At 38.6% G+C, this 16,692-nt stretch overlaps 1 protein-coding gene across 4 annotated transcripts in view; it reads left to right on the top strand.

The window, feature by feature from the left end:
• The window catches only part of MUSK (muscle associated receptor tyrosine kinase), a 97,655-nt gene that overhangs the window by 71,594 nt on the left and 9,369 nt on the right, over nucleotides 1–16,692 (top strand). For 2 of the 4 annotated variants that reach the window (XM_086315931.1, XM_086315932.1), the window contains 2 exons: nucleotides 388–394; nucleotides 15,723–15,898. In XM_086315931.1, the coding sequence (XP_086172057.1) occupies nucleotides 388–394; nucleotides 15,723–15,898 (183 nt within the window). Of the gene's footprint in view, nucleotides 1–387; nucleotides 395–6,909; nucleotides 7,345–15,722; nucleotides 15,899–16,576; nucleotides 16,601–16,692 lie in introns of those variants that run through there. The other 2 variants (XM_086315930.1, XM_086315929.1) reach the window with 2 other exon arrangements.

Here is a 16,692-nt window from a genome sequence, read left to right on the forward strand (position 1 = left end):
AGTGGGTCTGTGAAAATAACAGCTCCCCCATCCATCCCCTCTTTCCTTTTCCTGTTCAGCCCTCCACTCCTTGCTTTCTGGTTCAAAAGTCCCTGGGTGGCTAACAGAGGGAAAATCGGACTATGATCCTGCCTAGGCTAATGATGCCATGGATGACTCATCTTAAAAAGAATTCAGTTCCTACAGACATTTAATATTTTCTTACTTTCCTTCTCCAAATATGCCTGTTAATGTAGGATCTGGCCTCCTGGAAGATGCAGAGAACTTTTCAGAAACTTAGAGGTATCAAAATTATCTCTTAGAAGCCTTGAGATGAAAATGCACTAACCTTTGTTTCTTTTCTCCTTTACTTTGATTTCCTGTGGAAACTCCCTTTCCTGCTACTAGAATGGAGGTAAGGTATTGCTATTACACCAAGGTTTTGTTTTGCTTTGTTTGACATGCCATTTATTATCTATTATTTGTTGAGCACTGTAATCTTTCAGAAACTCTCTAATTTCTAATCCTTTAAATACTTTCACAAAAAGATGATGATGAAGATAGCTAGTATCTATTGAGTACCTACTATGTATCAGGCACTATGCTAAGAGTTTTACATACATTTTAAAAATTTATCCTTGAGACATCCCAATGAAATAGGTACTATTATCCCTACTGTATGGAAAAGAGATTAAGAGAGTTACTTTGAATTGGAGACTATAAGTGACTCATACATCAAGTAAATGCTAGGCTTGGAAAAGAGAAACAGCATTGACTCCAGAACTCTCCCTCATAGCTTTATCCTGCAGATAAGAAAGTAACACCTTATAACATTCTGAAATTTACAATGTTTTATTTGCATAAATTGACTTTCATAAAAATTCTATGATGTGTGGTAACTATTTTAACCTAATTTTACAAATGACGAAATCAAGATTCAGAATGGTTGTGTGCACTCAGTTGCTCAGCGATGTCCTACTCTGGATTGTACTCTACTCTGTGGACGGTAGCCCACAAGGCTCCTCTGTGCCTGGAATTTTTCAGGAAAGAATACTGGAGCAAGTGTCCATCTCCTACTTCAGTGGATCTTCCCAGTCCAGGGATAGAACCTGTGTCCCTTGAGTCTCCTGCATTGGCAGCTGGATTCTTTACCATTGTGCCACCTGGAAGCCCCCATCAAAATGGTTAATTAAAATAACAATAATAGTTAAGTTCTGCAGACATTTTAAGCACCACTTTTCTCATATTACTATTTCAGCAACTTTATGGGACAAGAACTATCATCCCTTCTTTATCTGAGGAACCTGAGGCACAAAGAGCTGTCCAGACCACACAGCTAACTACAAAACCTCAATCTGAGCTCAGACAGTCAGAGTCAAAAACACAGATTCATAACTATAGTGCTAACCCATTCAACACAGCAACTAAACAGGACCTACAACTCAAGCCATTGATTATAATTCCATGGAATGAAATCATTCATAGCATAAATAATAATTCATAGCCTAAGAAAATGTAGTGTGTTCCCAATCTTTTTCCCAATTCATATAGCTTTGATGCATTTGTTTACCTGATAAATAAAATTATCAGGTATTTGAGAATTAGGTGGCTATCACAGTTCTAAGAGACAGCATACTGACCTGAAGGATACAATAGAGAAGCTGAATATTTACTGAAGAGATATGTGGCATATACATGGAAAAAGGTAAATTGAAATGCAGGTCACCCATAGAAGAGATGTCATCTTTCATTCATTCATCCCTTTAGCACACGTCTTCTCTATGCATCTTTAAGCTACTCACTCTAGGAAACTTCCCTGGTGATCCAGTGGTTAAAAATCCACCTTGCAATGCAGGGGACGCAGGTTTGATTTCTGGATGGAAAACTAAGATCCTACGTGCCACAGAGCAATTAAACCCACATGCTGCAACCACTGAGCCCACGTGCTCTGGAACCCATGTGACACAACTAGAGTTTCATGCACTGCAATGAAAGACTGCACACGATGTCATGAAGATCCCGCATGCCACAACTAAGACCCGGTGCAGCCAAATATAAATACATACTATTACGCTGCTAAAACAACAACACTCACTCTAATTCTGGCGCTATATTGGAAAGTGGAGGAACAAAAGAAATTTTATGTATTCCCTGCACTCAAGGAACTGACATTTTACTAGGGGACATATACATACACACGCTGGGTCTGCAAGATCCTTTGGGGAAGGAAATGGCAACCCACTCCAGTACTCTTGCCCAGAAAACCACATGGACAGAAGACCCAGGTGGGGCTACAATCAAAGGGTTGCAAAGAGTTGACATGACTGAGCGATTAAGCACGTGTGCGCGCGCACTCACACACACATACCCCTACACGAATTACAGAACCTCGTAATAACGGAAGCATGCACAAACCCTAAGGGCTCAAGGACAGAAATCATTCGCATAGAACTAAATGCAAAGGAAAATTATTAACTGATTACAGTCAACTAAATGCTAACTAAAGAAACTCCCATACCATTTTTCACTTGTGGTAACACAAAGACCTTTGGTTTTCTGTAAAGGACAAGACAGTAAGTACAGGGATTTGTGGGCCATATAGTCACTGTTGCAACTACTCAGCTGTGCTATGGCCGCACAAAAGCAACCATAGACAATCTGGAAATGGATGAACTGGGCTGTGTTCCAATAAAACTTAACTTCTGGATACTGAGATTTGAATTTCATATAATTTTCACTCCTTTTGATTCCTTTGACCATACCATTTTTAACTCACAGGTGATATAAGGAGAGGCAGAGCGCCAAATTTGACCTGTGGGTTCTATTTGCTGACCCCCATCTTAGAGAATGTGCATGCGTGTGTGCTAAGTGTCCAACTCTTCACGACACTATGGACTGTAGCATGCCAGGCTCCTCTATCCATGGTGTTCTCCAGGCAAGAATACTGGAGTAGGTTGTTATGCCCTCTTCCAAGGGATCTTCCTGACCCAGGGACCCAACTTGCGTCTCCTGCAGCTCCTGCGTTGCAGGCAGATTCTTTATCTCCGAGCCACACAATCATACACAAAGACATTAGACATGAAAGGATAGAACAATTCCAGTTTGCTTTGGAGACTGAGAGTGATGTAGAGCCTTGACCGTGGTATAAGTACAATGAGAGGCTGGGCAGTTGCTGTATAACAAAGGTGTGTCACCATCGAAGGAGAGGTACAGTTCCCACATGGGAGGGCAGGAAAAGAAGGTGTGGCATTTCCACTGAGGTAGTGGGGTTGTCCCCACCAACCATGGCATGGCTGGTCATCTGAATGTGCCACTGGACAATGTATTATGTGTTCAAAGGGAGTAGATGTCTCTCTCATAGAATCTGGAGCATTACATTTTAAAACAGTGGACCCTTGAACAATTCAGTGGTTAGCGGCACCAATCAGTATCTTACAGTCCACGCTATGTCTATGGGGCTCCTCCATATCCACATTTTGCATCCTTGGATTCAACTAGCCATGCATGGGATGGTATAGGACGGTAGTATTTATTGAAAAGAACTGCGTAAAAGTGGATCCAAGTAATTCAAACCTGTATTGCTCAAGGGTCAACTGTATTCTACTGAAAGGGAGTCATACGTGCTAAAGCAGAGAGAAAATAAAAGCGAAAATGCAATAAGAACCCTTCAAATATTTCATTTGGTCAAGGAGACTTGTCTGTTACAAGAGAAACTAGCAAGGCTGGGATCAAACATCACTTGTTGACTCCAAAAACGAAACTATACAGAAAAAGAACTCAGTCAGGTTTAGTTTGTCAGGAGGCAAGAGAGGGACTGACTGCAAGTGGCATATTAACTAGAATTTTTGGAGGAAGTTTGGCAGATTATTCCGAAATGACCAGCACTCTGTGAACAGATCCCTGCAACCTCTGTCCCATTGCTGAATGGGCAACAGGACCAGCTGCCTCTGCTGTCACTCCATCTGCAGTCTCAAGAGCTACATGTGGAGAAACATGACTTCAGTTGGACAGAAAGGGGACTCATCACTTGCAAAAGGCAGAAGGCACCAGTGGAAATTTTTTGCATTCATCTTTTTCCCTAGGTTTTGCTGCGAGCTCCTTAAAAGGAATTTTTAAGTGATAAGGTTAGGAGGTCGAGGGGAAAAAAATGGCCCAATTGGCTTCCATATCTGGCCTCAGAAATTTGATCATCACATAAAATTTGAGGTTTATAAGTTGCCAAAATAAGGGAGATATACTCATAGTATACATACGTACACACACACACACATATATATATTTGATGCTAAATATCCCTTGCCTTGTGGGCTAATAAAGCGACGATAATCTACAAAAGCAGTCTTTAATGCTGCCCAAACATCAGCAAGACACAGAAAATTAGCAAGAACCATACACTTTGTATGGTTTTCCCAGGATGCAAACGGTTTTCACAGACTAGTTATCGTCAAGCTGGTATGAAGACAAACCAAAATTAAAACCAAGATCTTCTCCCTTCTATTAAAAGCCTATTCTGCTTTTTTTTTTCTTTTGCATTATGTAGCTAGTGCTCAAAAATCAATGAGGACTCAGTACTATTAATTCACACTGAGGTTGTTCTAAAGATTTTTCTAGGGCTTTTAAAAAGAAAAGCAGCAGAAATCAGAGAAAATAATTGGTTAATTCATTATTAACAACCCTTATCTCTAAGGCTACTTTTATAACTTTTCCTTTGTGTAATTTTTCTTAGTTTCCAATTTTTTTAATGGCTTTTGCTTATGCAATTAAAGAACAAAATCATGAACTTTTTATTTAAAAATATTAGTGGAAAAATAAAGGAGTGTTATTGAATAGTTATCATATGACAATGAAACATAGATGATTAATTCTCAACTCAGATCAGGAGAAATAAATATTTAACTTTTACATGATACATTTTTTTCTAAGTGAAAATAGTCACCTTCCTCTCTTAAGGAAGGATTATCAATATGTATGACCATTTTGTAAAACAGTTTGAGTTACTTCCAGTTATCAGGTATTATTACTCAGTTTCTTAAAGCACAGTATCCTTGCTTCTCTCGAACTTTGTTAGTGTCATCCTACCTTGGGTTTCCTCAGAAGTTGAGTAATAAGCTATTTCTGGTGTTTTCTCAACCTTATAGGGCCCAGGTTTTCTTGGGAGTTTTGTGTTCCCTTATTCAAAACCTTCATTTTTAAAACCCCCAATAAACTACAAGTAATACAATAAAAGTCATGTTAACTAATTAGTAAAATGCTAATATGAATTAGAAAATGATTCTATATTAGAAAACATTATTTTAAAATATAATATTTCATGGAAGTTCATTGTTTTACCTAAATGAGTTGTATCTCATTTAATAGATTTGCCTCAAATACAAGTCATTGATAATTTCTAATCAATTTTTCAAATTCAGATGAGATCTTTTAGCAGTTAAAACACTTCAATTAAACAAATTCCAGTTGTTTAATTTTCTTTTCTTGAAATCCTCTATATAAAGATAATGAAATGCTAAATTCCAACAGATGTACAAATCTAAATGAGAAAGCAATTTGAATTTGCCATCACTGTTAACAATATATCTGATGGAAGGCATAAAGATATATTGAGACCATTACAGTGCCTGCACATAACAAGTGCTCAATAAATATTTGTCAAGTGAGTATGCTGCTGCTGCGTCGCTTCAGTCGTGTCCGACTGTGTGTGACCCCATAGACGGCAGCCCACCAGGCTCTGCCGTCCCTGGGGTTCTCCAGGCAAGAACACTGGAGTGGGTTGCCATTTCCTTCTCCAATGCATGAAAGTGAAAAGGGAAAGTGAAGTCACTCAGCATGTCCGACTCTAGCGATCCCATGGACTGCAGCCCACCAGGCTCCTCCATCCATGGGATTTTCCCAGGCAAAAGTGCTGGAGTGGGGTGCCATTGAGGAGCTATAATTCTCAGCCCTGCATTAAAGGAACAGTGGATATGTGCAGAGAGCACCAGCAGTATTTTCATTTTCCTTACTGTCCTCTTCAATAATTATAACAGATAAGTTTTTAATCTTATTTTTATGTCAGTACTTTTACTACCCATGAATACACAATAACCTGGGCTCAGGATAATTATTTACATCACTTTACAGAATATGGCATCTTAAGCAACCAGATGACTTTCCCTAAGACATGTGGTGAGAAAATAGCAAAATTGAAGATGCTACTTAGCTCCTCTGAGAGTCCTAGAGACTCTCATCTGAGAGTCCAATGCTTTCTCCTCCCTGTGTGCCTTTCTTCTTATTCTTTAATGGAATGTTGGGAAGATGTGTGGGTGCTAGGATCTGAGTATTGAAGATGTGTGCCACAAAATTAAAATGCTTACCTATCATAACATTTAAATAAACTATGGGAGAATTCAACGGACAGAGGAGCCTGGAGGACTAGAATCCATGGGGTCACAAAGAGTCGGATATGACTAAGCAACTATCGCTTCGCTTCCCTAGAGGCTCAGTTGGTAAAGAGTCTGCCTGCAATGCAGATCTGGGTTCAACCCCTGGGTTGGGAAGATCCCCTGGAGAAGGGAATGGCAACCTGCTCCAGTGTTCTTGCCTGGAGAATCCCATGGACAGAGGAGCGTGGCAGGGTACAGTCCATGGGGCCACAAAGACTCAGACACAACTGAGTGAATTTCACTTTTGACTTCTCACGTTCATAAAGCTGCAAGTTTTTGGATCGGACCAATTACTACACTCAACCACTTATTAATCATCATGATGAATGTGTTTTGTAGATGTATTTGTTGCTACGTCAGCTTATTTGTAAGAAATGTGGAGTCAAATTTTATTTATGATGGAAATAATAAAAAACACTCCCACACGTTCTGGCCTTGAGAGTTTCCAAAGCTTTCCACATGGTTATCAATTTGGATCTTCATCATAACCTCTGGAGTAGCTAGAGGTAATATAATTGCTGCTGGAAATGACAATATTCAGATGGAACATTTCAACCAATTTGCCAGGACAATCTTCTATTTCTGTGATGCAGATGTGGAAATGGAAAATAAACAAAAAGGCAGATTGAATGCTCAGAAACAGCATGTGATCCGGAATGTTGTTCACTGCTTCTTTCAGCAAGCCACAGAAAGATAACAAAGGCTACTGCGGCCAGTACAGAGGGGAGGTGTGCAATGCTGTCCTGGCAAAAGACGCTCTTGTTTTCTTCAACAACTCCTACGCAGACCCTGAGGAGGCCCAAGAACTACTGGTTCATGCTGCCTGGAATGAACTGAAAGCAGTGAGCCCGTTCTGCCGGCCAGCTGCTGAAGCTTTGCTGTGTAACCACATCTTCCAAGAATGCAATCCTGGGGTGGTACCTACTCCTATGCCCATTTGCAGGTAAAATTAACAAATAAATAAATGGGGAAATTCTGTTTGTCTGCAAACAGGGAAAGTTTTCAGAAGAGGAAGTTGTCATGTACAGGAGTAAAGGCAAAAGCTAGCTTTTGTCCAGACTACAAGGTAATTAATTGGACAAAATTCTTACCCTGTAAATCTCTGATGGCTGATACAACATTATACATGGGACTTCCCTGGTGGCTCAGATGGTAAAGAATCCACCTGCAATGCAGGAGACCTGGGTTTGATCCCTGGGTCAGGAAGATCCTCTGGAGAAGGGAATGGCAACCCACTCCAGTATTCTTGCCTGGAGAATTCCATGGATATAGGAGCCTGGCGGGCTACAGTCCATGGGGTGACAAAGAGTCGGACATGACTGAGCAACTAATGCTTTAACATTGAGCTAGAAAATGTCATAAAGGTATAATATTCTATGATATTTGTTATTGTTTACATCATTTTCATATTCACAGATATCCCTACTTTCTAAGAAGTAAAAAACAAAATCCCAAACTAATATGGGTTTCATTAGTAAACCAAGATAGAGAAAATAAAGACTCTAAAGAGTTTCAACATTATTTGCCAATAAACATGAGATCTTCGTGAGCTTTTCAGAATATCAAGATACATTCCACCCAATATTCTAATTTAAGTACTGACACTCTTGTCTCATGGGAGGGGTGGAAGTAGTTATAAATATTTCTTTAAATCCCCCATACTCTTTAAGCATTGAAATTTATAAATCCAAGTTCAATAGAACTATCTTTGCCTCTATTTACATTTTATATAGCAAAGATAGGAATCGACATGAATTTTGAGCTAATTAGAACAAAGTTCAAATCCTGTTTGTACTATTTTCTAGATGTACATGATCTGGGCTAAACTCAGTTTCCTCATTTGCAAGATAGAGTTGACAAGATTAAAAGATAAACTGCATCCATGGCATATATTAGAAACTGGACAGATGCTTTTTACTTTTCAAGGAAACAGGAAGACTATCAACATAGACCATTTCCATCTGTTTCAATAAAACCAGGAACTATTTAAATACTGAATAGTTTTAAGTGCTCTATTTAGCACACAAGGACCATGGAGAGGTTATTAAAACACAATGCTCCATTCTTCAACTTACTGTGGATTTTGAAGGTTTGGAGACATTTTAAGACTAATATAATTTGTTATTTCTTCAGTTAAGAGTATGTTTTCATCAGATATGACATCTAGATATCTCTTAGGGAACAACCAGAATTAAATTGAAGTGTCTTTCATATGCTAGAGCAAAATAAATTTATTGAGTAACTTTTCAACATTTACACCCTAGACCAGTTTTCATGCTTAGGCCACAGATGTCCTTTCTCAGGGTTGAATATAATTTACATTTTTTTTAGAAAAAATAATTTGTTCTTTTTCAGAAAAAAAAATCTCTGTCATTGAGATGTCAAATTTATTAGAATAGGGTAATTATCTCTTAAATCTGTAAGCCATTAAATGTTTTTTCCTAATTCCAGTTGCTATTTAAACAAGTATTTTTAATCTGAAAATTGTTTCAATTTTTTAATCCTTATAAACAATTTATTAATATTGGGATCAAAAACATAAGTCTAGAAATTTTCACATTTTATTGTTTTTTCTCTCAAATATAATTAATAATTGTTTAAAAATTAGACATTTAAAGAGACTTGGTCTCTGCTTTTAAGGTACAAAATTCATATAGATTATATAGGTATTAGTGTCATGAGTAATTAAGTTGTTCCATCCTTTCTCCTGTTAAACGAGTTTTGCCTGTCTGATTCAATGCAGTAAACCCTTCCACAATAACTGTTTTTTCCTAAGAAAAATTTCCTGCAGTCCTGGCAACTTCCACTTTTTGTACCAATAACATTAGGATTAAAATTGGGCTCATTGTAAATAACTAGTAAGTTTGCTCTTCAGATATTCTCATTTTGTCTCCTTGCATTTGTATTATATCTTTTATAATAGTTTCTATTTGCCTTGATATTTCGAGATGGTTCAGAAGTCTCCAACCACGTTATATTTTACTGCTACTTATTTGTAAGACTTTAAAACATATACTATTCATCCTGGTTTTCTAATCATAAACAATAACTTGTGCCTCTTTCAATGGATGATAAGGAATTTCATTTATTCAGTAAATATTTATTGAGCTCCTACTGGGCTCTAAGCACTATTCAAGGGCATTTGTCCATGGGGTGTATATTGCAGCAGCAGAAGGCAATGAGCAAGGATACATGATAAATAGACAATTTATATATTACCTTAGAAGGTATTAAGTGTCATAGGAAAGGGGAAAAGTGCCCCAGAAGTGCCAAAAGTTATATTTGCTGCTGCTAAGTCACTTCAGTCGTGTCTGACTCTGTGCGACCCCATAGACAGCAGCCCGCCAGGCTCCCCCGTCCCTGGGATTCTCCAGGTGAGAGCACTGGAGTGGGTTGCCATTTCGTCCTCCAATGCATGAAAGTGAAAAGTGAAAGTGAAGTCGCTCAGTCATATTTAGGAAGTGCCAAAAGTAAACTTGAAAACAGAGTGCTACAGGTAGTTCTAATTAGTTAGGGTAACTGTACTGAACCCTCCATACTTGCTTTTTGAAACATTTTGTGGAATTATAAACCAGGCTAGTGTTAGTCAATTATGTTGTATTTGCATTCTGAGAATATTCTTAGCTTTTACATAATTGCATAGTCACGTACACAGCAAGTACCTGGAAGAGTTCTCTGTGTTATTTATCCCTGATCTCAGTCATTTGTTCCATAGAAAAATCCTGTTGTTGTTCAGTTCTCAACTTTGATTCACCTCTTGTTCAGCTAAAATAGAGGTTTTACACATTACATGTAAAAAGTTATTTTTTATAACCTTACATATATGTGTGTTTGACTGGTACTTAAGTCTTGTGCTACCTTCAGTTTTCCTTAAAATTCTTGCATACGGACCAGTTGTGGGGGCTGTGCTGTAATGAAGACCATATAAGGCAATCCTGAATTTTGTTCCTTTGTGGGGAATATTTTTCTCTTGCCAGATAGTAGTAAGATTATTTCTTTAATTCTTGAGATTCAAAATACTTGTAAAATTCACCTGGGAGTAGATTTCTTTCCTATAAGTAATATAAAAATAATGGCTAATATATTTTCCTCATCAGATTTATATCCTTTTTATTAAGAATGTTTTCTTATAGTGTATCTCTGAACATTTTTCTATCTTTTTTATGTGCTCTAGTTTCTTGTTGGGATACATTGTTAATTTGTACTTTGAATTTCTTGCTTGATTCTTGCTCTCCTCATCGCCTTACCTACCATTTTTATCTTTCATTCTTTCTTTCTGCATTCAGTTAGAACTTCTAAAGTTTTCCTCTATCATTTGTTCAATATCTTGCCAAGTCATTTCTTTTTCAATGGAGATTTCACGTTTCAGTGAAACGAAGTTGTTTTCACTTTTCTGTAGTCTTTATTTTCTTTTTTTTTTTTTTTTCCAAAAATATTTACTGGCTGATTACAAAGCTGTAACAGTAATGATGCCAAATCAAATTGGATAAATGTTGCCTGGTAAATAGAAGGCCCTCCATCAATGTTTGTTCAATTAAATCTGAGTATAAATGATTGTGAGTTATTCTGGAAATTAAAAATTCCTTGAAATAGTAGATATCAAAAATACAAGAGCCAAGTATTATTCAGGAAAAATTAAAGATGAAATGATTAGATTCCTAGTCAAAGGCTCATCTCATAGGGATTTTCGTAGAAATGTTTAGTTGATGAAAGACTTTGGATTTTTAAATGATCTTTTGAATGCATTTTTCTACCTTTTTTTTTTTTTTTTCAGCACTTTATTATTTTTTTTTATTTGATAAATTTAACGCCTTTTATTGCCATACCTCATTTTACTGTGCTTTGCTTTAGTGAGCTTTATAGATACATGTTTTTGTTTTTGTTTTTTTTTTTCCTTGTTAATTTTCTGTTTAGTTGATCTATCCATAAGTGTGAGTGGGGTATTAAAGTCTCCCACTATTATTGTGTTATTATTAATTTCTCCTTTCATACTTGTTAGGATTTGTCTTACATACTACAGTGCTCCCATGTTGGGTGGATATATATTTATAATTGTTATATCTTCTTCTTGGATTGATCCTTTGATCATTCTGTAGTGACCTTCTTTGTCTCTTTTCACAGCCTTTGTTTTAAAGTCTAATTTATCTGATACGAGTATTGTGACTCCTGCTTTCTTTTGGTCCCAATTTGCATGGAAAATCTTTTTCCAGCCCTTCACTTTCAGTCTGTATGTGTCCCCTGTTTTGAGGTGGGTCTCTTGTAGACAACATATGTAGGGGTCTTGTTTTTGTATCCATTCAGCCAGTCTTTGTCTTTTGGTTGGGGCATTCAACCCATTTACGTTTAAGGTAATTACTAATAAGTATGATCCCGTTGCCATTTACTTTATTGTTTTGGGTTCGAGTTTATACACCATTTTTGTGTTTCCTGTCTAGAGAATATCCTTTAGTATTTGTTGGAGAGCTGGTTTGGTGGTGCAGAATTCTCTCAGCTTTTGCTTGTCTGAAAAGCTTTTGATTTCTCCTTCATACTTGAATGAGATCCTTGCTGGGTACAATAATCTGGGCTGTAGGTTATTTTCTTTCATCATTTTAAGTATGTCTTGCCATTCCCTCCTGGCTTGAAGAGTTTCTATTGAAAGATCAGCTGTTATCCTTATGGGAATTCCCTTGTGTGTTATTTGTTGTTTTTCCCTTGCTGCTTTTAATATTTGTTCTTTGTGTTTGATCTTTGTTAATTTGATTAATATGTGTCTTGGGGTGTTTCTCCTTGGGTTTATCCTGTTTGGGACTCTCTGGGTTTCTTGGACTTGGGTGATTATTTCCTTCCCCATTTTAGGGAAGTTTTCAACTATTATCTCCTCAAGTATTTTCTCATGGTCTTTCTTTTTGTCTTCTTCTTCTGGAACCCCTATGATTCGAATGTTGTAGCGTTTAATATTGTCCTGGAGGTCTCTGAGATTGTCCTCATTTCTTTTAATTCGTTTTTCTTTTATCCTCTCTGATTCATTTATTTCTACCATTCTATCTTCTAATTCACTAATCCTATCTTCTGCCTCTGTTATTCTACTATTTGTTGCCTCCAGAGTGTTTTTAATTTCATTTATTGCATTATTCATTATATATTGACTCTTTTTTATTTCTTCTAGGTCCTTGTTAAACCTTTCTTGCATCTTCTCAATCCTTGTCTCCAGGCTATTTATCTGTGATTCCATTTTAATTTCAAGATTTTGGATCAATTTCACTATCATTATTTGGAATTCTTTATCAGGTAGATTCCCTATCTCTTCCTCTTTTGTTTGGTTTGGTAGGCATTTATCCTGTTCCTTTATCTGCTGGGTATTCCTCTGTCTCTTCATCTTGTTTAAATTGCTGAGTTTGGGAGTCCTTTCTGTATTCTGGCAGTTTGTGGAGTTCTCTTTATTGTGGCGTTTCCTCGCTGTGTGTGGGTATGTAGAGGTGGCTTGTCAAGGTTTCCTGGTTAGGGAAGCTTGTGTCGGTGTTCTGGTGGGTGGAGCTGTATTTCTTCTCTTTGTTCAGTCGCGCTGTGGGGAGGGAGGGAGGGATGCTGCAAACAAATGACACTGGCCTGCGCTCGCAGTGCCTCAGCCACACTGGGTCTGCCCCCGCTCACGGCGCGTGTAGCCTCCTTGCCCACACTGCTCAGGCTCTAGGTTGTTCCGCCGGGAACAATCCGAGGCTGGCCCTGGGTTGCATACACCTCCCAGGTCCAAGCCGCTCAGGTTCAGGCACTCAGGTAGTCCTCAGAGGCGCAGACTCAGTTGGGGCTGCGTTTTTGTGCTCTTCCCAGGTCCGAGCAGCTCAGGTGATGAGGTGTTTAGCGAGCGCCAATGCTGTGACTTATCGCCTCCCCGTCAGTTGGTTATCTGGGTGTAAAACCGGCGCACCTTCTCAGGCAGATGTTGACCGTCCAGACCCCTAATAAGTTTTAGTTAGCAAAGAAGCCAGTTTTATAGATAATGTCTCTCTGGGGCTGCAATTGCCCCCTTCCGGCTCTGGCTGCCTGTCACCGGAGGGGGAAGGTTTGCAGCCGGCTACCTCTGTTCAGTCCTTTGATCCGTGCGCGGGCTGGCGGTGTCTTAGGTTAGGGCTGGCTTTTCGCATGGTAGATATCCCACAGTCTGGTTTGCTAGCCCAAATTATTTCGCTCAGATAGTGCTCAGGGTATTCAGGCCAGATTCTTACTCTCAGCGATGCAGCCCGCGCCGCGCCTCCCTGCCCAGCCCCCGCTTGCTAATGGCGGATGCAGGCGTCTGCGCTGCTTCTCCGCTGGAGGAGTTACCGTAGGGCTCGCAATCTGCGAGTTTAAATTGTTTATTTATTTTTTCTCCCTGTTATGTTGTCCTCTGTGCTTCCAAAGCTCGGCACAGATTCGGCAGTGAGAAGGTTTCCTGGTGTTTGGAAACTTCTCTCTTTTTAAGACTCCCTTCCCGGGACGGAACTCCGTCCCTCCCTCTTTTGTCTCTTTTATTGTCTTTAATATTTTTTCCTACCTCCTTTCGAGGAGTTGGGTTGCTTTTCTGGGTGCCTGGTGTCCTCTGCCGGCATTCAGAAGTTGTTTTGTGGAATTTACTCAACGTTTAAATGCTCTTTTGATGAATTTGTGGGGGAGAAAGTGTTTTCCCCATCCTACTCCTCCGCCATCTTGGCGCCTTCCCCTGTAGTCTTTATTTTCTTCAGTCACTGTCGTGTTTAACTTAACCGAGTTTTCAGTCTACTTTCCTTTTCCTTTTGATTTTTTCCCTTGTGAAAAACTCTTCTGTAAAGGCCATGCTTCGGTGAAAGGCTTCGTGTCAATGAAAACAAAAAACATTTTTTAATTCTCTAGTGTTTTTTAACTTATAATAAAAAACAACTTGCCCAGGTATTTGCTTTCTCCACATAATGTGGGGCTAGTTTTCTCATATGTCCCATGTTGCTTTTGCATAGTTTAATTATAACATCTGAACACAAAAAGATGTGCTTATGCGACTCAAGGATGGAACCAAGCATAGTTAGAAGCAAGCCAAGCAAGGTTTCTACAGTTCTTCAGCTTCTCAGAAGGCTGAAAGCCCCATTGCTTCCCCTACTCTTGCAGACATATTAAGAATCTACATCTCATTGTTATACTCATTACCCTCATTGTATCCCATCACATCTGTATGCACAGCCCAGTCATTTCACACATGTTCATTTGGTCCATATTGGCAAGTGGTTGCCTGGAAAAGTGGGAGTGTAGGCCTGAGTGTTAAAAAACACATATGTATATGTAGGTACACATACACATGTATGGACACACACTTTCCTACTCTACACTTCAAATATTGAATGAATAACACTGCTATTATCCTTAATTTCATTCATCTTTAATATCCTCTTATTATGCATCCCAAATATCTTAATTTGGAACTAACCTGGTTTCTCCTGTGTAGTCTATCTTATTTTCTATAAGATAAACTTGAACAAATATTAAGCCACAAAATTCTATAGAATCCAACTAGTCTACCTCGTCTTTCTTCAGCCTCTTCACTCGTGTGTGTGTGTTAGTCTCTTAGTCGTGTCTAACTCTTTGAAATCCCATGGACTGGAGCCCACCAGGCTCCTCTGTCCATGGAATTCTCCAGGCGAGAATACTGGAATGGGTAGTCATTTCCTTCTGCAGAGTCTCCACTCACAGTACAACACAGAGATGACAGTTATAGCTTCATTTTCACATGGACGTTACTCTAGTTCTCTCAGATCAAAGCACACACAGCAATGGCACAGGACTCAGCTTCTCCAAGGGCAGGGCAGGGTATGGACCCCCAAGCTCTTCTATAACCATCCAGGAAGGTGATGTTACTCTGTTTCAAAGAACAAAGCACACAGAGACACTGACTGTGTTCCTCAAGCCCTGCCCATCAGCCCTGAGATTATAGAAAAACCTCTCAGGCTGGAGACTGCTTGACAATGATCCCTGACTTTAGTGTGTGTGCTTTTAAAGTTCTGTATAACTTGTTTCTGAACCTTTGTAGTGATTTTAATATGAAGTTGAGAGAAAACATACCGGGGATTTCTAATCTTTTTACCTTTTGAACCTCAAAGTTCTTTCCTCCAGTAGCATTAGTGATGTTTTAAAAACAAGATAGTATTTCATCTCACAGGATAATATACTATATATTTCATTAAGTCTCACGTTATTTACAAAAGGATCTATACATGGATACTTTTGCAAGAACAGACAGTATACTACAATGATGCTTTGAAAATACAGGATTTAGGCTCCAATTTGGCTTCAGGGTGCTATGATTCATTAAATTTTGTTCTCCTTAAATCACTTTAGAGAATACTGCTTGGCAGTAAAGGAGCTCTTCTGTGCAAAAGAATGGCTGGTGGTGGAAGAAAAGACCCACAGGGAACTCTACAGATCCGGGATGCTTCTGTTCTCCATGCCAGACTGCAACAAACTCCCCAGCATGCACTGGGACCCCATGGCCTGTACCAGACTGCCATACTTAGGTAACAGAGTTCTCTTGAGACCTTGGAGGTTCAGAGAAATGCACTATTTTGAGGAAACTGAGGTGTGAATTTAAATCTCCTATCATTTCTAGGCATTTCTATTTTTTTTTTTTTTTGAGTTCTGCCTTCCTTCCATACCTAATAATAGAATCCTACTGCTATCCTAATTGTACCAGTTAGCAGCATAAGGATTTATTCCATTTGTTCTAAAAGAAATTAAAGAGTACTTTTCAGAGCTGTTGAAGATCTTACCTTACTTCATAAGCAGATCTGATGACAGCTTATAACATTTTTTGGAATATGCAGAGCAATGGCTAAGAAACATCTCATATTTTGTCAGAGAAGTGGAATAAAGAAATAAAGTCCTCTTTCTTAGCCAAGGAAGCAGATTTTTCAGCATGCAAAAATAAGCCACATGTTTGAAAATGCTGATCTCACGAAACAAAGCTGAATGGCTGCATGTTGCTTTAATGAACTTCATTTGTAAGGAACTATGTGGTTAGCCCTAACAGCTGGATTCATTCCAAAGACGCAATCCTTTCACATTTGAATGCAAAAAATGTTTTCCCGTTGTATATTAAAAAGCTGAAAGGGAACTTGTATTTCTTAGCACTCTCTCACAGAACATAGGAGCTATCTGGATGTTCCTAAAACAAATTTTTATCCTTTCCCCTTCAGATTATAAAAAAGAAAACCTAACAAGTAAGTATTTTTGTTTGTGCCCTTGAACCTTATGTGTATGTAACTGGATTCATGCATGCGTATTTACACCCATATTTCATGATGTCTAGGAC

The sequence above is a fragment of the Bos grunniens genome, chromosome 8 (assembly GCF_055505025.1).
Source record: "Bos grunniens cultivar Pamir isolate PY7600 chromosome 8, Bosgru_T2T1.0, whole genome shotgun sequence".
Taxonomy (NCBI): domain Eukaryota; kingdom Metazoa; phylum Chordata; class Mammalia; order Artiodactyla; family Bovidae; genus Bos; species Bos grunniens.